Raw genomic sequence first — 22,726 nt, 5'->3', positions numbered from 1 at the left:
TAGGCATAGATGCGTGAGCTAGAAAACTTAAGCCAATTTCAACTGTGTCTGTGTGATGCCATATTTTGACAGAAACTTATCAAAGTGTAAAAATTCACGTGTGTTACACAATCAAAGTGTAAAAGATTGTGTAAAATAAAATGAGAATCATACTATGAAAGATTAGCAGAACTAATATATGAGCAATAGTCAAACCTGGTCCATTTCCAAGTTTAACATGTTCAGAACCAGTGTAAGTGGATTTTGAAGAAAAATTGGAAGGATCACTTGTTATGTGATGTGAAGCCCCACTGACAGGGTACCGCAAAGATTCAGTCATAGATGATATAGAAGAAAATTGATCAAAACTGATATCGCTATTGGAAGGTGTAACCTGGGAATTATGTATTTGAACAAAGGACTGAAAATCTTGATTGAACCGATGCCAGCAAGAAGTAGTTATGTGTCCAAACTTGGTGCAAATTTGACATTGAACTCGCGTGTTGGCGTTGTTGTGGTGTGAGGAAGATGGTTTTGAAAAATTGTTCTTGTAGATACATCCACCATGAATAGAGTTAGAAGGCGAACAACCACGACCACGATCTTGAGTCTTGCTAACGAGTGGATAAATTCCAGGAAGATATGGTGATAGCATTAACCTAAAAGATATTATCAGAGGTTTGTTTGTGCTTCTCTAAGCGTTCCTCATGCGCAAAAAGCAAAGCTTCAATCTCTTCTACCGAGTAGGGTTCTGTTCAGAAAAGAATGGAAGTAACGAATCCATCGTATTCGTCTAGCAAGCCATCAAGAATGGCTTCGATGTGATTTTCTTCTGATGTCAAGAATGTACGCAGATATCGAGCGATCCTTTTTGGAAGCTTTGAGTTGCACTTTCAATTTTTTTACATGTGCTCTGGATTGGCTAGCGAAGTACACTGTGAGTTTTTGCCATCAAGAAAATGAAGTGAAGGCCTCTGATTGTTGCCATGCTAAAAAATTATGGTCATCAAGTTGAACGCTCACAGGTGTGGTGAAAGAATGTGGAGTAAAAGAAGGAATGGATGTGGATGTGATTTCAAAAGCGAAAGTCATGGTTGAGAGAAAAAAAAAATTATGCAGCTCTTGATACCATGTTGTGATAGTAAAAGAGTGAGGAGAGAAGATAACTCTACATGTATTATTACGTGAATCAAAACAGCCTTATATAGACATTAGAAACACTGACTATAGAAACTAACATAACAGACTCTGGTATGCAGTTATACACTAATAGTATTTAAAAAAAAAACAACTAAATTTTGATTCCTTGAAAATTGAACTTGGTTGATTGGGAATAATTGAGGCTAGAATTTAACTCCCCAATGATCAAATTCTAGCTTGGTATGATAAATTGAAAACCATATTATCCTTGTAATTGTTCATCAGAGTACGCTACGTTTATAAACACTCTTCCAAAACTTTTCCAAAAGTGTTAGTTGAGGAAAAATGTACTCATTTCAACCTTAACTTCATTCCACCTTCAACATCACCTTTTATTTAGATCCCAAATCATAGCCATTAGAGAAGGTAAGTGTAAGTCTAAGTTTAAGTTCCACGTTAACGAGAAAGTTGAAAAATATATAAAATACAGAACTTATAAATTGAAAAATGATTCTTTGACAAACCTAAATTTATTACTTTAAGAATAATAATACTTTGATACGGATGTTCATTTTGACACTCAAATGACACATTGTGGGTCCCAATAATAGTTTTATTCAATCAATCACATTGGGTTATTTTATAAATTAATGACATGATACTATATGAAATGAATGTATTTGACACGTTGACATGTGAATGTATGGATACTCTTGCTTTAAAGTTGAAAAATGATTCTTTGACACACCTAAATTTTTTACATTCATTTGACATTACCCTTACTTACTTTTTACTTTTTTCTTTCTTGAAAAAATACAAATTTTTACACTTTTACCCTTATACTCCGTGTCAAATGAATGTAAAAGTGTATCATGATACCATTTCTCTTTAAAGTTTTGAGTTGAAAGTGATGTCAATTTCTTATGTAAATTGGTGAGATGTCTCGTTACTTTAATTTTTGTAATTATTGAACACAATATGCTATATTTACATATACATTTTTAAAGAGTGTTAATTGAGTAAAATTTTTCCCATTTCAACCTCATATTACTTCATTTTCCTCGTCATCAACACAATTTATTTTATGCTTATGACTTTGGCCTCAATTTTCATCAAGTTTATTCAATGTAGTTTTTTTTTATAATTTCAATAAGACCTTAAGTTTCGTTAATTTTGATGAATTTGGTTATTTGTCGCATTTCACTTGTTGATTTTTTTATTTTTTCTTAATTTAAAAAATAATTCTTTATGTTTCAAATTAGCATTATCACAAGTGACAATATTAGTGTCACATGGTACTGTCACATGTCATTGGTTTATATTAATATAGTCTATATATTTGTTATTTTGATTCAATTTAATCTTTATAGTTGTTATTTTTATTTAATTTAGTTATTTTAAAAAAAATGGAGTAATTTTGTTTCTCTCTCTAAATTGAGACCAAATTTAGTTTTTATATGAATGTTATACTGATATTTTTATTAAAACCAACTCTAACCTTATTTTTTTTACATGTAGCAACAATCAAACATAACTTAATAGTTATATTTTAATAATTAGAGTTCGTTTAAAAATAATTATAGAAATATTTAATAAAATGTGAGTTTTAATAAAAATATAAGTATAACATTTATGTAAGATTTAATTTGGTTTCAATTTGAAAATGAACAATTTAAAAAAAATTGAACTGTGAATTGAATCAAAATAACAAATATAAAGAAAAAGTTGAATCAAAATATTAAATATAAAGGCCAAATTGAATATATGACATTGACACATAATATTAACATTGATACTTATACTTGACATTGACTTTGTTAGGTCACTGGCAAACTAACAAAAATTAAAAAAAACTGAAACGTGAATCTTAAAAGAAATCATATTAAATAAACTAGATGAAAATATAAATCATAATAGTATTTAAGTGTTTATTTTAACCCCTAAGATCACAGTTATGAACCTTAAGAAAAAGAACTCACCATTACTATTCTAAGATCAAACATGTTTTACAAAATTAAATGAACATTAATAATTATTGAAAACAAATTTTTTAATTTAAATATTTAGAATAATTTAATTTATTCACAGCTATCAATCTAATACCAAATATAAATAAAAATAATTTATACATTGTAGTTTTTTACCTCAATCCTCTCATCTCTTCTACAAATGGTGTCTCTCTCCCTTTTCGGATAAATTTACTTCATCAAAATCATTTCCACCTCTTTTAATTTTGGTGTGGCACGACAAGACAATAACAAGATAATGTTAATGCCACATTTAATGTTTCTTCTAATTTTACAAGAATAATTGCATTGATTATTTTTTATAAAATATAAAAATAGAAAGATCTTTAAAAACAATGAAAAATATTTAAAATATTCAATGATAATAAAGCGAAACAAATTATTAATATTTTTTTTATAAGAAATAGCTTTTAATTTAGTAAAGCATTTCCTTATAAGAAAAAACTTACATAAGGTAATATATGGTATAATTAGTGTTATACTTTAATTAATATTAGAGTTTTATTTTACGAACTTATATTTTATTTAATATTATTAAAGGTTTATTAAGATCAAATACATTTATAATAATAAGAAGAGATGTTATAAATGATTTTAGTAATGTGAAATTGCTTCTAAATTTTGATATTAATTTTTAAATTTTAAAAATAAATAAATGAGATCTCCTTAATACAATTATCTTAAAATTTTTAATTTTTTTACCGATCAAAGAGAATAACTTTTGAATTGTTTATAATATTAAACACGTTTTAGTTTAGATGTGAATCTAAAATAAATTTAACGTGTAAAAGAATATAATATTATTAATTTAAAAAAACTATATTCATTACATTTTATAATTTAGTTATCAAAAAATATATTGAAGCAAAAAAAAATTATAATTTCACATAAAACTACAAACATGTTTAATTGTAATTATAATAATAATAATAATTTAAGGGGAAAAAAAACACTCTGCTAGCTGTTCAAACTTGACTCATCCAACACAGCCACGCACGCGGGTCCTGGGACAGAGAGAGACACGAAAATTGTGAGTTTGGTCTCTTCTTAGGCCAGTTTTACTAAAAGTACTCCAAGATACATACTATTTATTTTATTTTTCTATTTTTTGAATGGATTTATTTTAATCACTCCTTCCTTTCACAAGAAAAAAATGATAAAGAATGCAGATAGAGATCAAAAAGGAGACCCAGGAGAGAAGTAAAGTACATTAAAAACGACAAGACGCATCACGCTTCGAATGGAATCTGGTTTCCTTTTCCCTCATTTCGTGCTATAAACTGAATTTTCCGCTTCGTTTTGCTCATAAAGATCGTTATCGTTACCACCAATGCCATCATCATCATCTTCACGACGCTTACACTTACACTGAGTGAGTGAGTGAGTGAGGGCGTTGTTCTGTAAAAACACTCTGCAGAGCCTTCAATCTAGAGAGCATCGATCGAACTCCAAGCCCTAGGTGTTACTGGTTTTCTTCCGATCGAATCTGCGACTTTTCATTTCGTATTGAATCTCCGAATTTCCAATGGCGTTTTGGTGGCCATTGCTCGTTTTAGCGTTCGCTTACGGTATCTGTAGGTTCCTTCTCATGCTCATTCCTCCTAAGGTTCCTTCCATCGACGTTGACACTTCCGATGGTACTCTATCTCTATCTATCTATCTATCTCTATTCATACCTACGATGTTGTGATGCTGAAATTGTGATAATGACAGTTCTGGACGATGGAAACCACCAGCAGGAGAATAGTTTCATATATGTGAGTCTCTCTCTCTCTTTCTCTCTGCTTTGGTACAAGTTGTGTATGATGGAAAGAATCTTGCTAATTGTTGCGTGGTAAAGTATGGCGTTTATTTTTCACAATCGCTGGATTTATCGTTGTTTCAAATCCAGGTACCTCCGAGGGGAACGTCGCAGCAATCAGGGAAAATAGTTCAGTGCTATGAACCAGCAACTATGAAATATTTGGGATACGTTCCTGCATTGACGCATGATGAGGTCAGTGAGTATTTGTCTATGTTACCGAAGCTCGTAATAATGGTTTAAAAAGGAACTTTCAAGCACCAATAACTTAGTTGCTAAAAGTATTTGTATCCAAAATGTATTCTATATTGATATTCTTGGATACTTTACCAATACATATATGTGAAGCATACAAGCCTTTTAACAAAAGTTATTAAAATCCATTTTAGTTGTACATGAGATAGAAGCATGTGCAAAGATAGAAATCATCGTCACTTGATGAACCAATATTTGAAGTTTGTCCTCGTTAGGAATGATTTCAAGAAAGGAATAAGATTGATACTGGTATTATATGTAGAGAATACAAAGTGATTAATGATGACAATGATGACAACCTCTTTTTTTTGTTTAGTATTGTCCTAGAAGTATGTTACTATTCCTAATTTGAACTTGCGTAATGGCAATTATATATTTATTATGTGTTATGAGTTTTATATATATCTAGATATGTGTTGCATTGCGGTACTGGATATTCACATCGTATCTCATCATAGACTAGGAAGCACATCTAGTTTTCAATTCAAGCAATCTTCCATTTAAAGTGGTGCAAACTGGTTTCAAGCACACTAGAAATCTACTAGGGCATCATTTCTATGCAAGAAATATGGTGGTTGTGCTGAAGAAAATCTGACAGATCATATATTCTGCCTTGTGGATAAAATTTTGTACTAAACTAGAGCACCGCTTGTGTGCATGTGCAAATAGAGACAGCACGGTCCAAATAGAATTTTCTACTCTACAATAATATTTACCAGAATACCACCATTTGAGTGGGAAGCCAAATTGTTGATGATTGGCATTAGCACATCGTTGGTCAGTTTTAATGTGATTACTGACCATTCATTTTGTTGTCCAGTTGAGGAACAAGTTATGTTATTCCTTTTATACCTTTTTTGTCACAATTTTTTCTGATGTTGACCATATTTTGGTTTTCATCCATTTTTTTCTTCTTTATGAATGTTTGCACTTATTTATAAAAAGTTATTTACACTTGAGATTAGAACAGAAAATATATTTCTAGAGGGCTTAGAAGATCCCTCTCACTATCTTCTATATATAATGATAATACAAGAGTACATGGAATAGCAAGGGACTGCACTAGACTCCTAGGTGCAGAACTAGGTACAACTAATAAATGATATATCAGACTACTCCCTTCCTTGGCTTAATGATGATACATAAATATAATTATTCTAACATTTACCAATAGCATTCTTATTGGTCATTATACATGTGGAAACATTAATGACAAGGCATCCAGAGGTACCAAGATGACAATATTGATGTGAATACCAGTTATTGCAGAGCATGCACCTTAAAATACTGGTTCCTAGTTTTTCAGTTAGTTTTTTTTGCAAGCAAAACATTGCCAGATTGACTATAACTGCTTTTTCCATTTATGGATAGGTCAAGGATCGAGTGGCAAAAGTAAGGAAGGCACAGAAAATGTGGGCAAAGTCCAGCTTCAAGCAAAGGCGCTTATTTTTGCGTATACTTTTGAAGTATATAATTAAGCATCAAGCACTTATATGCGAGTAAGAGCACTTACTTTTGCATGGTTGTGAGGGAAGTTTTTATCATTCTATTTACACTGCTTGAAAGCATTTTTGGTATAAACTTAAACTTATTGTATCACTTTTGTGACATTTTAGGAAATATATGAATCTTCTGTAGCCATCCGCTGTTTTTAGTTATCCTATTCTTAATTCATTTTGTCTGAAGTAGATGTACATAGTGTTTATTGCATGAGAAAGTTATAACATGCTCTAGTTTATGTTCTTTAATTAGAATATCTTCTCGAGATACCGGAAAGACAATGGTCGATGCCTCTTTAGGAGAAATAATGACAACATGTGAGAAGATCAATTGGCTACTGTCAGAGGGCGAGCAATGGTTAAAGCCTGAATACCGGTACCTTCTTCTGCTAGTAGTTAATTAATTTCTTTCCTTAAACTTATCATCATGTATTATCTGTTTCATTATATTTTCTGTTCTTCCTGTGCCTTTTGTACACAAAATCAAGCCTTATAACTTATAAGACATCCTTTGTTTTATAAAAAAATAGTTATAATTTCTTCCTTATGTATTCATTTAAATCTCTACTATAAAATATCAAATTATCTAAAGTGACTTCTACTATCACTTTCTTTTTTTCTCCAGCATTTGATAAATAAAAAATCTTTGTAGGTCTTCCGGGAGATCAATGCTCCACAAAAGAGCTAAAGTAGAGTTTCATCCTCTCGGTGTTATCGGAGCAATTGTTTCATGGAATTATCCTTTCCACAATATTTTTAATCCTATGTTGGTGGCAATTTTTTCTGGAAATGGTATTGTGATTAAGGTATAAAGTATGTTGTTGTCTACCTATCCACAATTATTCTTCACGCTGTGTGTATTTTATGTTGTTTTATACATTGCTTACATTTGTACTTAATGGCAATTAGGTTATATTCCTCGCTAAAAATATATTAAAAAATGAAAATATTGTGCATGGTGCAATACTCACTCTTGCTCTAAGAGATATAAAACTTATGATGAACTTGTATCTAATAACCATTTAGAAGATTGATACGGTTTCTGCTAATACAATTAAGCTGAATTTCAGCTCAAGTTAAAATGGGTCTGTGCACTATCTATGCATTAAGCCCAAAAAGGCTATTGCACAAGGATCATGCTAGAGTTGGAGACATGAAACCACTTTTGATCTTCCACCTACTACTCTCTTGAGCTTTCAGGAGAATTGGTATTTAACTGTATAAATTGCTTTTATGTTTTTCAATTTGACTGAAAATTATATACTTCTTAATGTTAGATATCAGAACATGCAAGTTGGTCTGGATGCTTTTACTTCCGGATCATCCAATCAGCCCTAGCTGCCATAGGAGCTCCAGAGGACCTTGTTGAGGTGATAACAGGGTATGGCCATTTGTCTTACCATTTGTTTTTCCTTTTTGTTCTTTGATTGTTTTTATTCAGCTATGGCACTGATTGGACCTTCTCCCAGGTTTGCCGAAACAGGAGAAGCATTGGTATCTTCTGTTGATAAAGTCATATTTGTTGGATCGCCTGGTGTTGGTAAGATGGTACGATTCTTCTGGCCAGTTGAATGTTTTCTTGCCTAGAATTGGGTCATAATTCATTATTTTCAATCATTCCATTCATTTTTATGATGGCATCCTATTTCCCATAAATTGTGCTATGCCAATACACTGTCTTTTTATGCAGATAATGAGCAATGCTGCCAACACACTTATACCAGTGACACTGGAGCTTGGTGGGAAAGATCCATTTATTGTCTGTGAAGATGTAGATCTGGATCATGTATGAATCCTTTCTACCTGTTTGGATTCCGCAAAGCTTGGATGTAATTATTAATCATAAAAGCTTCATGAGTACCTTAGTTTTAACAGGCTTTGATCTGCTGAATATAGGTCGCACAAATTGCTGTCAGGGCTGTTCTTCAGTCAAGTGGACAGAACTGTGCTGGGGCAGAGCGATTTTATGTCCACAGGGAAATTTATTCTTCTTTTGTCAGTAAAGTCACCAAAATTGTGAAATCTGTTACAGCTGTAAGTGTTTTAATAAAATGTTGTTGATAAAATAAATCTTTACTCTGTGTAACTTTCACAATGGGCTTCTGATGCATAAAATCATTTATGTTTGCACTTCAATTCCACAAGATTGTTCTTTTCAGAAATCTATCGTAGTGTTTATACAGATGTTGTTTTTGTTCTCATTCATTGTCGAAAACTATGAGAAACAGTCATCTATTTCATTCAGAATATGTTGCATTTGTCATCTATATTTTGTTGAACTTATGCATTTTTTTTTTCTCGTTTCTCCTCTTCTTTACCAGTGCAACCACTTGATGCATAAACTTCTGAAAAAATGTTAGCATTGTGTGTGTGTTCTTGTGTGTTTGGAACTCTTCAAAATAAATAGTATATGTGAATCGTTGATGTATAGCTAAGAAATAGAATGTAGTGATGAACAAATTACATTTGCATACCATCACTAGCATGCTCCAACTCTCTTCTGAGATGATGTTTTCCCCTGAAACAGAAAGTACTGAAATCTGGATTTTATGATTATATACTGTTTGAGAGGAGGGCAAAAGAATTAGAAATTTAGGTTCATTCAGAGTGCTTTAACATCCCACAATAAAATAAGAGCTTGGTGATAATTGGTTATGAGTAGACTTCTGTTGTAGAACTAGAGTATAAAGAAGTCAATATTTTTTTAATTTGTTGGCTATTGATTTCTTGCAGGGCCCACCGCTTGGTGGAAAGTATGATATGGGAGCTTTATGCATGCATGAACATTCTGAAAAGCTTGAGGGCCTATTAAATGATGCTTTAGACAAAGGAGCCGAGATTGTTGCCCGTGGGAGTCTTGGAAATATAGGTGAAGACGCAGTTGATCAATATTTCCCCCCTACTGTGATTGTGAATGTGAACCACTCAATGAGATTGATGCAAGAAGAGGTAACAAAACATGCCAATTGAGAGTTTATTAAATTTAGGTACACATCCTGTGATAGGCATGCATCTCATTTGTGCTTTTACATTCAAGAATTTATATTCTATGTTGTATCCTTCAGCAACTGCTTACCAAATTCATTGATTAACTAGGCATTTGGACCAATCATGCCAATAATGAAATTCAGCTCTGATGAGGAGGTTGTCAAACTTGCAAATGACTCAAAGTATGGGCTGGGCTGTGCTGTTTTCTCAGGCAATCAGAGTCGTGCGAGAGAGATAGCTTCACAGATACATGCTGGGGTAGCTGCTGTTAATGATTTTGCATCAACATACATGTGCCAGGTAAATTTGTGTGATGATGTGATTTATCTTGTCTATCTTTCATTTTAACTTCTATGTCTGTTGATCTCCTGATCGTGCAACAAGTAGGCCGACTGCAAAATTTCTCTGATCATGAGAATTATATTAGAGATGCTCTGGCAAATACTATTAAGCCACTTAATTAGGTTGAGATATATATATATATATATATATATATAGTTTACTGTGCAAGTGTTTGCTAGGAAGATGAAAAAGGCAGCTGCATAAGCAAGGTTTGAAACAGTTGAGTCATAAAATTAGGCTGAACAACCTACTACTGGATTTTAGTTCAAAAGGTAACAACATATAAAGGTACAGAGAAATTCCACAGGCTTGTTAATGAGCTTATCACTTTATATTATGTGAAAATAATATTTATATGCTTTTGCTAATTTACAGTTACATCCATTTCGTTATGTCCTACCTGTGTAGGAAATAACGTATTTGACATCATGTGAAGTTTCGAATCACATAAAGACGCGTGTTTAAGAGAAGGATATGTTATTTTTATTTGGGAAAGTTGTGTTTTTAGTTTCTACACTTTTGGTTAAATGTGGTCAAAGTCCTTATACTTTCATATAGACGAATCTGGTTCTCAAACTTAAAAATAACATCTGTATTAGTCTTCTCTTTTATGCAAACGAGGTAATTCTAGGAATACCAACTCGAAGAATTACAAAAATGTAGGGGATTTAATCAAGAATAATCCCAATCTGAATATTATTCCAGAAAGAAGATATAATGAAGAGTTTGAATGAGAATAATAACAAAATTATTCAAAACATTAGCAGTTATCTTAATATATAAATGCTAATAAACCGTTACAACAGAAAAACTAACTCCTTCCCACATGGCTACTAAACCAACTAACTACTAACAAACAATTTTGTAACACTTCCCTCCCCTTAATAGCATCGTTTCTCTCAAGGATGGAAGTTTGGAAACATCTTTAGATCATATTAGTATTCCCATGTGACATCTTCTGATAGATGATGCTTCCATTTTATCAACACCTTGGTCACAAGGAACCCCTTTCTTCTAGGACGGATTCAGGTTCTTTTTCAGCAAATGCATCATCCTGCTGATATGGTAAGTTAGTGGTGGCCACAAAGTTTCCTACATGTTTCTTGAGCTGAGAAACATAGAAAACGTATGGACCCTGCTCTGAGCTGGAAGATCCAACTTACAAGCTAGAGTACCAATGCAGTCCAACACTTTAAATGGCCCAAAATATTTAGAACTTAGTCCCGCATTGCTTCGGAATGCCATGGAAACCTGCCTGCCTACACGGATGTAGCGTAACATAAACATAATCACCAATGTCAAATTTGCGATCACTCCTATGTGCGTCAGCTACCTGTTTCATCCTTTTTTTGGGCTCTCTTTAAATGGAATTTTAGTTTTTTCATCTCTTCTTGCTTGGTAAGACTCCTATCCACCAATTCCACATTAGATTCCCTCGGAAGTAGGGGAGATGCACGGGTCCCTACTTACCTATACATGATCTCATACAAAGTGGCCTTGGTGGTAGTCTGACAAGTGATATTATACCACCACTCAGTTAGAGGAAGCCACCTTGACCACACGTGTGGAACATTGGCACACATACACCTTAAATAAGTTGAGGCACCGATTAGCCACCTTAGTTTGTCCGTCGGTTGGAGCATGGTAACTTGATGAAAGTTGAACGTGGACTCCCTGTAAGGTCATGAGTTCAATTTCATAAACACAATGACATGTTTGATATTAAAAATGCAAAAGGAAGACTGATAAAATTAATAAACTACAAATGATTAAAATTCCTGGTGGAAAATAGAAATTGAAAGTGGATAACCTGTTTAACTCAGCCTAGGTTATCATTCGATTTTCACTGAAGTAATTGTGCATTTTTTATTTTGCAGTCCCTTCCATTTGGGGGTGTGAAGCACAGTGGATTTGGACGATTTGGTGGTGTAGAAGGTTTGCGAGCTTGCTGTCTTGTTAAAGCAGTTGTTGAAGATAGATGGTGGCCATTTGTTAAAACCAAGATACCTAAGCCTATTCAGGTCAGTCAGAAACGCTTTTTGTCATAACATAATACTATTTCCTTCCCGTATCTTTAGATGCTTAAGATTTCCATATATAAGGGAATGGGTAGTATTTGTTACTTCACTGTGAATAGAAACTTTAATGGGCCTTTTGTCTGTCCACAGTATCCGCTTGCAGAGAATGGCTTCGAATTTCAGGAGTCACTTGTTGAAGCGCTTTATGGTCTTGGCATAAGGGATCGTTTGCGAGCATTGGTAAACGTTTTAAAAATGCTTACGGAGCAGAACCCTGCTGGCAGCAGCAATAAAAGAAGAAATGACTGATTGTCTGTTCGGGTAATGTGCTAGACGGCTGATATTATACTGAAATCCCGATGATGCTATTTGCTGTGAAAGAAGAAATAAATAATTGGATGATTGCTCTTGCTTCTCATATTTATCTCTCTAACTACTATTTTTGTACATCTGCTTCCCGTTCTGTTCCCTCCTTTTTGTGGAGCTTTGGTTTTAGTTTAATATTATTTTTAAATGCTCCTGCCATCCAAATCAAACTTACCTCTCTCTTTATCAAAGAAAATTTTCCCTGCAGTCATCTAAAAATTACCCATGATTATATGCCCATTTAAGCATGTTTTTTGTCTTTCTTTTCAAATGTTAAAGGAGATTTAAACAGAATATTTAGATGTGTTATCTGAACTGCGGGAGATAACGGAGTGTGGGCAGTGTTTTCATGCACTTCCATAACCTTGCATTTTTTTCATTTTTCTTTTTAGATTATATATAATTTGGAAGTCATTTTTACTTTTACTGTATAATTCGAAAGTATTTTTTGAATTTTTATTACATTCAAAAGTAAAATAAAAATAACTTTTGAATTGTGTAATATGAAAATCATTTTTCCCTTTGAAAAAAGATTATTTTATTCGAAAAGTTTTCAAATTACTGAAAAATTTCTGATCATACAAACCAAAATGGTAAAATAGCTGGTGGAGGAAGAAAGTTACGGAAGTGTAGTAAGAAACTGTCCGTGGTGTGATTTTAATATAGTTCTCTAGATTTGAGCCCAACAATTGAATGAACTATGGGATGAAGATTAGCCTAAAATGCCTCAAGCCTTAAGGTACACAACGTTACAATCTTATGTCGGGCTATTGTTTCTCTATTTTATGTAATCTTGTGTTATTCAATTCAAACAGCAAACATTTGGCCTTACAACCCAAAAGAAACTCAACACCCTCTAATTTCATGCATAAAATCATGGGTGGTTTGCTAAAATCAGGCTAAATTTGGGCATCATATCAATAACAGGTCAGTTGACCTATTATTAACCAGAAAAATGCACTCTATTTAATAAAAAGCAGAACCTACATCTAAATGCTAACAATCCTACCCAAATTTTAAAATTACAAGTGTTTGATCGTTCCAAATAAAATTAGTACAATACTTTATCCACTCATAATTCAGAAGCGCATGGTTTTAAAATAAAATCTAGTCCATGATGTTATCCGTAATCGCAAACCAAAATCATAGTGACAAAATTAACCTGGCCCCTTGATCACTGCTTTAGAAGATCTTTATCCAGTAATACACAATTTCTTCAAAACATATAACTCCCCCAATAAAATTTTGGAACAAAATTAAAGTAAAAAGTTACAGAGGAAAAGAGAATGAGAATGACGGAGGAGTTATAACTCAATTCTTCAAACTTCTATAACGAAAGAATGGTATGAGAATAAGTCGAAAGCAAATATTTAATTTAAATAATCACTCAATCAAATTTTTAATTAATTAATTGATGTAATATAAATATTTTGAAACATTCACTCAAAATATACAGCAATACTCAGGCTGAACTATGGATCATTAGACTTTCCTTTAGACAGGACGCATGAAGTGGGTTCTTAACGAAATACCTTTCAGGCCTTCATTATGATAGTGCAAGGAACGACTACAGTTTCACTACAATCCCAGTGCCACCTTCATTTGTACAACACTGCATTCAACAATTATTCACACTTGTATGCACGAGTGATTTCCCACGAAATTGAACCGTCTGGCGAGAGGCCATCTATCACACAACCATCTCGCTTACACTTTACCAATGCAACCATAAACCTCTCATTTTCTAACGACGAAGGATACATTAATTGCTCTTCCTGAAATAAAAAAATAATGTGTTCTTTGAGAACCAAGTTTTTTTCTATAGAAGTGATATTAGTAAGCATTGCTTAAGCTCACAATTCGCGATTTCTTACATTATCTAAACCCAATTTTGCTTGCAATGGCAAAGGGATATCATGTTTAAGATGTTACCTCGGGAAGTTCATAAAACTCCTCAGGAGCTATCTGCAACAAATCCATAGCAGTTTGACCTGTACACCATGCCAAAACTTTCGTACCCTCATCCACAAGAGTAATTTTCAGATGAAAAGTGCGTACTAACGTAGCATCAGAAATTGTATGACAAAAGCAGCATTTCATCGACCCATCAGGCATCTTGTTCACAAAATGACCACATAGAGAATGTGAAAATCGTGTATTAACGTAATAATACCGAATTGGATCAAGCGAGACTCGACATACCTTCAACAATAAAGTCGGAAAATTATCAGAACTTGTAAATAAACAATAAAATAACGGAGATACTGTAAAAAGAATAGGCATGGAAAGTTTCGGAACTGTACTCAAGAGCTCAATTTTTTTAGCTATAATAATAAAGCGATATATTATTCATGTAATCCTACTATTTTAAATGTCTGGCTCTATTTTTTTAGAGAACAATAATTCGTGAACACCATCGAACTACGAACACTCGAGGAACATGTCAATAACCTCTCGTGTTTCACTCATTATGGTTGAGCACGTGAATGAAGCAAAGTAACAAGGAATATTGAGTTCGAACAATAAAAAAAGTAGCTAAGGCAAGATGTCTTATATAAGTAAATAAAAAAATTTCTGTATATAGTATCATGTTGCATCAGCTATAATTAATGATTAGTCAGAAAATTGTAAACAGAAGACACTAGTGACAAGAAGATGACGCCTTCATAATTGAAACATAAAAGAAAAAAGTCAAGTAGACACTCAATTAATGCATACTGATACGTTATTCTTACTTGTGCGTAGCTAGTCTGGTCAGAAATATCAGAGAGTCGCGATAGCTTATGAAGGCAAGATGAGTAGATCAATGCTGGTAAGCAACTGAGATTGATGAAAGAAGCTCCAGTACCATTCTCAAACCATAATACTTCCAGACTGTCAATGAGAAACATTCAATTGTATTGAGTGATTATGCGGATACATTAACCACAAAAAGGGATTAATACAGGCAGATAAAATAGGCAGAGCAGGCGGTATGATGGAAAGGAGCACAATGCAACAATTTGATGTATTCAAAGACTTTCATTTTTTTGTCAATTTTCACAATTGTCTTTCTCATGTGGTGATTGGTCATGTGCATCAGTTTTTAATGTTAACTTTGAACTTGGATGCGCTCACCATGTTTGTTTCGACATTGAGCATGTCAAGCCAGATATGAATACAGTGTGACCGAGACTCACTCTTCCTAAGGACCTGCGGTATATATTATAAGAATATGAGGACGGAGAGCACTAAGAAAAGAATATTTACAACTGCAAAGAAACATGTTAACTGGTTTCCTATACTGTTTAGTACCAAAATCCCGCAAAATGAAGCTTTGTCCAAATTTCTCCGCTAGCATCCGCGATTCTTAAAGAGAAAACAGCTTCTTTGATATTTTCTTCTTTGATAATATCTGTAACAACACCATAGAGACTGATGCCCGTCATCTTGTCACGAAGGTCGACCACAAATGACTGCAAAACTTCACACAGGTAATAAAGTTAGGTAATAAACCATAAGACACACAAGCACACCTTTGGAAGCAGTGCACATAAGATAGTGTGTACATATTAAATATAAAAGAGAACAGTCAATAACACATTTTTTTCAGTGCATCCTTTAGTATTATTGGTCCATACAGGGCAAATTTAAATACGTTCCACTGAATACTGAATCAATAGAGACCTACATAAGTTATCGGGCAACACAAATGTCACGCAATAAAGGGTATCAGAATTGTGTTGCTAAACTAAAGCCAATAATAAAACCAAACACCGGTTATTGGCAGGCTTCCAATATAATTAAATAAATATTTAATATGAATAAAGTAAAATAACTAGTGAGAGAGCTATTCAGATTAAGAACAAATAGAAAATAACGAAAAACTATCCTTGAATTTTCTTTGGAGGGGAGGTAGAGAAAGAACTCACCCTAAAAGGATAATTACTGAAATCAATGGTCCCCTGAGAATCACGGGGCAAGCTAACTTGAGAAACCTTGAGATCCTGACTGGGATTACAAGAACCCGAGGGCAGTGAACCGTGACGTCGATTTGGAGTCAGTGTTACGCACACCTAATTGGCAGAGCTGTTAATAATTTCTCCATTTGACAACTACAATAGTTTATGTCAATCAGAAATCAACAAATAACCTGTTCTTCGTGTTGAATATACGGCACTAAATATAACTGTGTTTCGCTTCCGTATTCGAGACAAAACCCTTCACTTGTCTCGCCATCACAGTCCTCTGAACTAGCAACATACGGTTTGTCCAGGGCAAGCATGCTTCCCACTCTGTATAATCCCCAAAAATGAATGTCATACAAACATGAAAAGAATTATTCAGCTTCAGAAGTCTGATCACCGCAAGAACTTACCTGAAAAGATTGGCCAGGAGAATCTGCTCACCCCACAAGAAAAACTTTATTACAACACCATCGCCGTCAACAAGAGTAATCTGTTTTCTTTGTAAGATTCCAAACTTCCCTTGAACTTCCGAAGACTCGATCTTTTTAATCCTATAAATCAAAATAAGGAAATATTAATGGATAGTACACACTTTGAAACGTTAAGCTGCACCTGCATATTTGTACAAAAAGTAAAATCAAGCATGGTATTTTATCATCCCACAATGTGAAAAGATAACACCACTTGTTTTTTGTATAAGCACATCAATAACCGCACGTAGTTTACCGGGCATAAAGGGAATACGAAGCCCCTCCGTTCACTGCATCAAGAGAAATTGAAGAGAAAGAGTCTGAACAAAACTGAGCTCCTAGTAGCATTGCATCATCATCCTGATTCTGCGGTTTCGAAGAAAATGAAAGAGTAACCATCACGAAAACTTGACCTGAATCTCATCTTTTAGGTGTAGCACAAACACCGAAAAGGAAGAACTAGTCTACAGAAGCACATGTGTTCCAAACTCGAACTACTTGCATATGCAACTACAATGATCCAATAAAATTACCACAAATTCGTATTTGGACAAACTTTGAACGTTACCTCATCCAATAGAATCACAAGATACTCTGTTGGCAAAAGACGTGCACGTCCAGAACCTCCAGTGGCAGTTCGGAGGTAGCAACCGGTGAGAAAAATCTCCCTCCCTCGCTTCAGAATTCCGTTTTGCAGGCCTGCCAAGTCATAGAATCTGCTGGAAAACATATGATACAATATTAAATGAAATAGCAAATAAATATGACAAGGTTTTGATTTCAAATTACTGGCTACATATTTCAAACTGAAAAGAGGAGCTAAATCCATACTCAATACTTGCATTTTGTGCAAATATTTAAAAAATGTAAGCCATTGGAAACTTTAAAAGCTTTTAAACCGGTAAACAATTGAAGAGCAAACAGTAAAAGACAAAATATCTTAAACATCATTACCATCATATTGTCTAACAAGTTGAAGAAAATAATATAATTTTTTTTATCTTTTAATTAGATGCAGGAAATAATCATTCATGAGATTAAATGAAGTATTAGCAGCTACTAAATATTAGTTGTTGAGATTTACATATCTTATAAAAAAGATACACTTATATGTACACTTGTAAAACAAATAACATATACATACATATATATATATATATATATATATATATATATATATATATATATACACACACATATATGTATGCTTCCAATTTTAATTGATATTTCCATAATTATAACAGGTATGGGTGCTAAAAATTCCCTTCAATTCACTGCTATCACAAATTATTTGTTAATGAATTTGCTTCACATATGGAAAGGAAATTGAAAGAAAATTTTGAGAAGAAAAAAAAAGAAACGAAAGAGCAAAGATACAGAGATAAAGAAAAAATGTTTGATAAATATTGAAAAAGATATGACAAATTATGATCAAATAGGGAGAGACAAGGAAAAAGTAAGAAAAAGAAATTAAAGAAAAGGAGTTGAAAGAAAAAGAAATTAAAGATATTGAGTTGAGAGAGAATGAAATTGAAGAGGAAGAGTATAAAGAAAAAGAAATTGAAGAAGAAAAGTATAAAGAAAAAGAAATTAAAGTGAAGTTGAGAGAAAAAGAAATTAAAGTGAAGTTGAGAGAAAAATAAATTCAAGAGAATGAGTTGAGAGCAAGAAAAATTCAAGATAAGGAGTTGAGAGAAGAAATTAAAGTAAAAGAGTTGAGAGAAAAAGAAAACAAAGAAAAAAAATATAGAACAGAGAAAAAGAAAAATAAACAAAAAAACAAGTGGCAAGCAAAGAGAAACGAGAATATAATGATAAAGATAGTGTTTTTTATCCAGATATTATGGTTTTGTCCATTCAACAATTTTGATAAAAATGTTTTAGTGAGATTTGCAACAACCTATTATTTGATCCTAGTATTATGTTTTTTACTTGGAACAAATATACTCATGACACTAGAGGACCAATATACTTGAAAAAATAAAGAAATAGACAAATGTACTTAGAAAAAAATGAGAAAATGATATGATTTTAAGAAGTCTTCTGAATTTTCTTTGTAATATTTATCTTTTAATTAAATATAAGAAATGATGATTCATATAATAGGAATTAAATACAGCATTGGTAAGTATTAAATATTAGTTATTGAGAATTAATATGTAAAGGATCTTGTAAGTTATCTTATAAAAAGATAAACTTCTAATACAAATAACATATGAATTTGAAAGAAAATAAGATTTTTCTTTGTAAAAACCTTTTGAAGTTATAATTTATAAGAGTCCAATTTTGATCTTATCACTAACATTTTCATCTTTACTGGATGTGAAATCAATATCTTTCCCAAATTGATTAGAACGATCCTACCTTGTTTTTCTCCTCAAGAAAGAACTCACTTAAATAAATATAAATAAAGTTCCAAAGCTTTAAGAACTTTCAGGTTTCCATTGCTTTCAGTAGCAAGAGAAACAAGCCATGTAAAGTGAACGAAAAAGAAAAGCCAGCTGTCAGTGCAGGCATAGCGTAAATTTTTTTATTAACAATGCATCAAATTACAAAATTGAGTCAGACACCTGACTTGTTAAATTCAATTACCTGCGGTGTAGGTAGAGATCTATGGTATTGGAGCTCCAATAATCCCCTAATACGAGCATGTGGATGTTTGTGCCTGCAGATGGCAAGCATCAATCATTACAAAACAAAAATTAACACATACAAGAATCAATGGATGACTGTGAGCTCTATCAGAAATCAACTTTGAATATAACAACTAAGAGTGGGTTCCATTTGACTGACTTCTCCAAAAGACTTAAACCAAATAACTTTCCACTGCAGTTAAAGTGGGGTAGAATAACAAAACCGATGCCTGTTTGTAAATATTTAACGAATTACGTTCGTTCAAACAATACTTAAATTAAGCAAATGGTAAAGTTTTTTGTATGTTCTATTAGTATTTCAAAAGGTTAACATTTTTATTTAGTTATCTACAAATTTATTTTAAATTAATATTAGAATTTATTAAAAACTGATATTATTCTTAGATTTGGACTTCTTAACTTGGTCATTTAAATTTGGTACCTCCTTATTCCTAATCTGACTTGGTTTAAGGAACATTCTTCGTTATTATAAATATTTAAATTAGAGAATGTATTCGCAGAGTTCTCTCCCACTTTTTTCCCGCTCTTTCTTGGGTTATTTTCATTAAAAACTAGCTAGTTTTGTTGTCTAAAACTATAATTAGGAAGAACATATCATATCATGGAGACGTGTACGTCGCACTAAGAATTCCTCGGAAACAAAGTAAGTTCACGCACATCAGTTAACTTTGTTCTTGATCACTCTGAGTTCGTGACTCAGACTGCAAGAACATCAATCTTCACATTCGTTCGTTCCCGTCATTAAAATATACACAGGAAAAAAGTGCTTTAATTCCAAAGTACCTGGGAGCACAAATGCATCAACGATAACAGCTTCTAGAACACTGCTCAAGGACAGGAAGTTCTTTTCGAATATGGAATCAACTGTAACTGTGTTCGGAAGCTTAGTCCTCCGATGATTCTGCTTGAGTTGGTTGATTACTTCGAGCCGCTTCTTCGGAGCCCCAACCCTGCGTTGCTCACTCCACGCCTTCAAAGTAGATCAACAATAAGAAAAATAGCGAAAAACAGCAAAAATCCTAACTAAACTCAACACCGCGAAAAAGTAACAGCCAAACTCTCATAGAAAACAGTAATTGCTACATAACCTATCTAATTCCAAAAGAAAAGAACGTAACCGACTACAAAACCCTAACTAATCCACTCCGCAGTCCGTGCACTGAGGAGATCGCATTTAAACAGAGAAGAAATGGACGAGAGAGGTTGATGTACCTGAGAGAGTTCAGAGAGCAAGATCGCCGGAGTGACGCCGCTTGAATAAGCAATGCAAGTCTTCAGAATACGAGACGCGATCCAACTCCATCCAAGTCCAGTAGAACCGTCATCGTCTCCGTTTGCATCGCCTTCTAGTGATAACAGTTCAGATCTTGCGTATTCCACGAATTTTAGAAAGGGATCAAGTTCTTCCTCTTCCTTTTCTTGATCTTCTAGGCAACAGTCTACGTCCATGGCGGAATCTAGCTTTCTGCTGAAGCAATGGTGATCGCGATGCTCCATTCTCGAGTTACTGAGTTTTCAGATGCAGAAAGGTCACTTGGAATGCTTTATTCGCGGGCTTGGCGCGGTTTTCAATTGAAAATGCCCCTTTTGTAAATAGGTCTTCCACTTTTTGGCGGGCAACAGTTTGTTGGGCTAACGTACGGCTTATTGCCCAAGTACAATACAGTCTGGCCCAAAAAATCAACAAAGAGTTGGTTTGGCATTAATGGGCTCTTGTCTTTTTGTTAGGTGTTTCTTTATACACCACGTAAAACTCATTGTGCACCCTTTTTTAAACTAAAATTGATTCGCTATTTCGACTATTTTTTACCTGATTCGATCTAGCCAAGTTTAACAAAGTTTTATCGTCAGTTGTTTCAGACAATAATTCTTGAATATACTTTCTATAGCAATTATTCTTAAATTTAGTTGTTATAAAAATTTAGTTAGTACTTTCTCTCTTCTAACAATTCTCTGATTAGAAGAATATTGTGCATGAAATCATACAAATTAATGTAAAAATAACCATTAAGTATAATTAATTTGATATAATTCCTTCATACTATTATGATACGATTTTTAATTTTTTTTAAAGCGATAGTCATACTATTTGTCTAGGCTTTTTTAGTCATGGATTAAAAACACACATCGAAACTAAAAAAAAAAACAAATCAGTGGTTCATCACTAAACTATTTTTTTATCTAAATTGAAATTCCCCATCATTAATCATCTATATAATTTATTCTCACTGTTTATATTATTTATATAATTAATGTATGCATCAATAATAGTCGACGATATAACACTTTATTTTTATCATTACTTGTCATGTCATGTTTTCGTCTTATATATCATATCTTATCTGGTGCTCTAAGCCTCTAACGGAATCTGATGATTGTGTATATATACTTTTTGAATGTATGAGGAAAGAAGTACATATGAAAGAAAAAAGTAATATATAGTGATGAATACTGCCATGAAAAAAAATAATGTTAAGAACTCAAAATTGTATCTTTTTTAGCCTTGAATAAGCATTTTAAGTTTAAAATTAGGAAATGGAATATCCTATATCTTTCCATTTTTCTCAACAGGCGAGAGAAAAAACTCTACTTAGAAAATTGAAAAAAAGAAGTAGCATTATGATTATATACGTATCTTTATTACCCCTAATTATGTAAACTTATACATAAAATTACTTAATATTATGCAATGAATAGCCTAATAAAACACATTAACATTGTATGTGGTACATAGTGTTAGAAATATAGTACAAAACTGTTAATGTTGTTTTAGAAAAGCATAGAAGAGACTATGTACTGTATAATACTGGTGTTAAAACGTTTCGATTTGCGATTGGAACGACAGATAGAAATAGACAAGACGCTGAAATATTCGGATATAATGCAGTAGTCGATAGATGTATATTCAGAAATACATGGAAAATTTCTACAAAGTCTTGATTAGAATGCACAATAGTCAAAGTCCTTATAAATGGTTTAGAAAACCCTTTTCCTTTCTGGAAACCATATGAAAAAATGGAAAGTGAAAATTCTTAAAAGGAAAAAGGAAAATGAAATAAACAGTAATGGAATCTGACACTCCCATGCCCTCATGTTTCTCGATATTTTCCATCAGTAGGGTTTTTACACGTCTAAAGTAGGGTTGTGGCAGTGTTTTCTCCATGAGACATAGAAGGACAAAGCAATTATAAGCTGAATGACTAAACGTAAAACCAACAGTAGTGATAAGAAACGAGCGAA

At 33.0% G+C, this 22,726-nt stretch overlaps 2 protein-coding genes across 3 annotated transcripts; one reads left to right on the top strand and one right to left on the bottom strand.

The window, feature by feature from the left end:
- The first annotated feature begins 4,285 nt into the window (after positions 1 to 4,285).
- LOC124845881 (aldehyde dehydrogenase 22A1) lies at positions 4,286 to 12,574 on the top strand. The gene is made up of 14 exons (XM_047323073.2): positions 4,286 to 4,783; positions 4,860 to 4,903; positions 5,038 to 5,142; positions 6,574 to 6,701; positions 6,955 to 7,077; positions 7,354 to 7,507; positions 7,979 to 8,082; positions 8,171 to 8,249; positions 8,392 to 8,487; positions 8,598 to 8,735; positions 9,435 to 9,650; positions 9,798 to 9,989; positions 11,909 to 12,052; positions 12,200 to 12,574. Exons 1-14 carry the CDS (start codon positions 4,672 to 4,674, stop codon positions 12,356 to 12,358), a joined length of 1,794 nt encoding a protein of 597 aa, XP_047179029.1. The 5' UTR covers positions 4,286 to 4,671; the 3' UTR covers positions 12,359 to 12,574.
- Positions 12,575 to 13,782: 1,208 nt separating this feature from the next.
- Positions 13,783 to 21,028, bottom strand: LOC124845871 (Nucleic acid-binding proteins superfamily). Of its 2 annotated transcripts, none has more exons than XM_047323057.2 (13): positions 20,699 to 21,028; positions 20,270 to 20,456; positions 19,425 to 19,497; positions 17,401 to 17,551; positions 17,089 to 17,198; positions 16,773 to 16,913; positions 16,548 to 16,689; positions 16,327 to 16,470; positions 15,710 to 15,870; positions 15,533 to 15,607; positions 15,151 to 15,289; positions 14,348 to 14,617; positions 13,783 to 14,190 (listed from the first exon to the last, which is right to left on the bottom strand). In XM_047323057.2, the coding sequence occupies exons 1-13, from the start codon at positions 20,981 to 20,983 to the stop codon at positions 14,041 to 14,043; spliced, it is 2,028 nt and encodes a 675-aa protein (XP_047179013.1). In that variant the 5' UTR covers positions 20,984 to 21,028; the 3' UTR covers positions 13,783 to 14,040. The 2 variants fall into 2 exon arrangements, with proteins under 2 accessions (XP_047179013.1, XP_047179014.1); XM_047323058.2 differs by having other exon boundaries at positions 17,401 to 17,548.
- Positions 21,029 to 22,726: the final 1,698 nt, after the last annotated feature.

The sequence above is a fragment of the Vigna umbellata genome, chromosome 1 (assembly GCF_029865625.1).
Source record: "Vigna umbellata cultivar VRB3 chromosome 1, Vumbellata_1.0, whole genome shotgun sequence".
Lineage (NCBI taxonomy): Eukaryota > Viridiplantae > Streptophyta > Magnoliopsida > Fabales > Fabaceae > Vigna > Vigna umbellata.
Note: the sequence above shows the minus strand (reverse complement) of the source record. Positions and strands in the feature narration are given on the sequence as shown.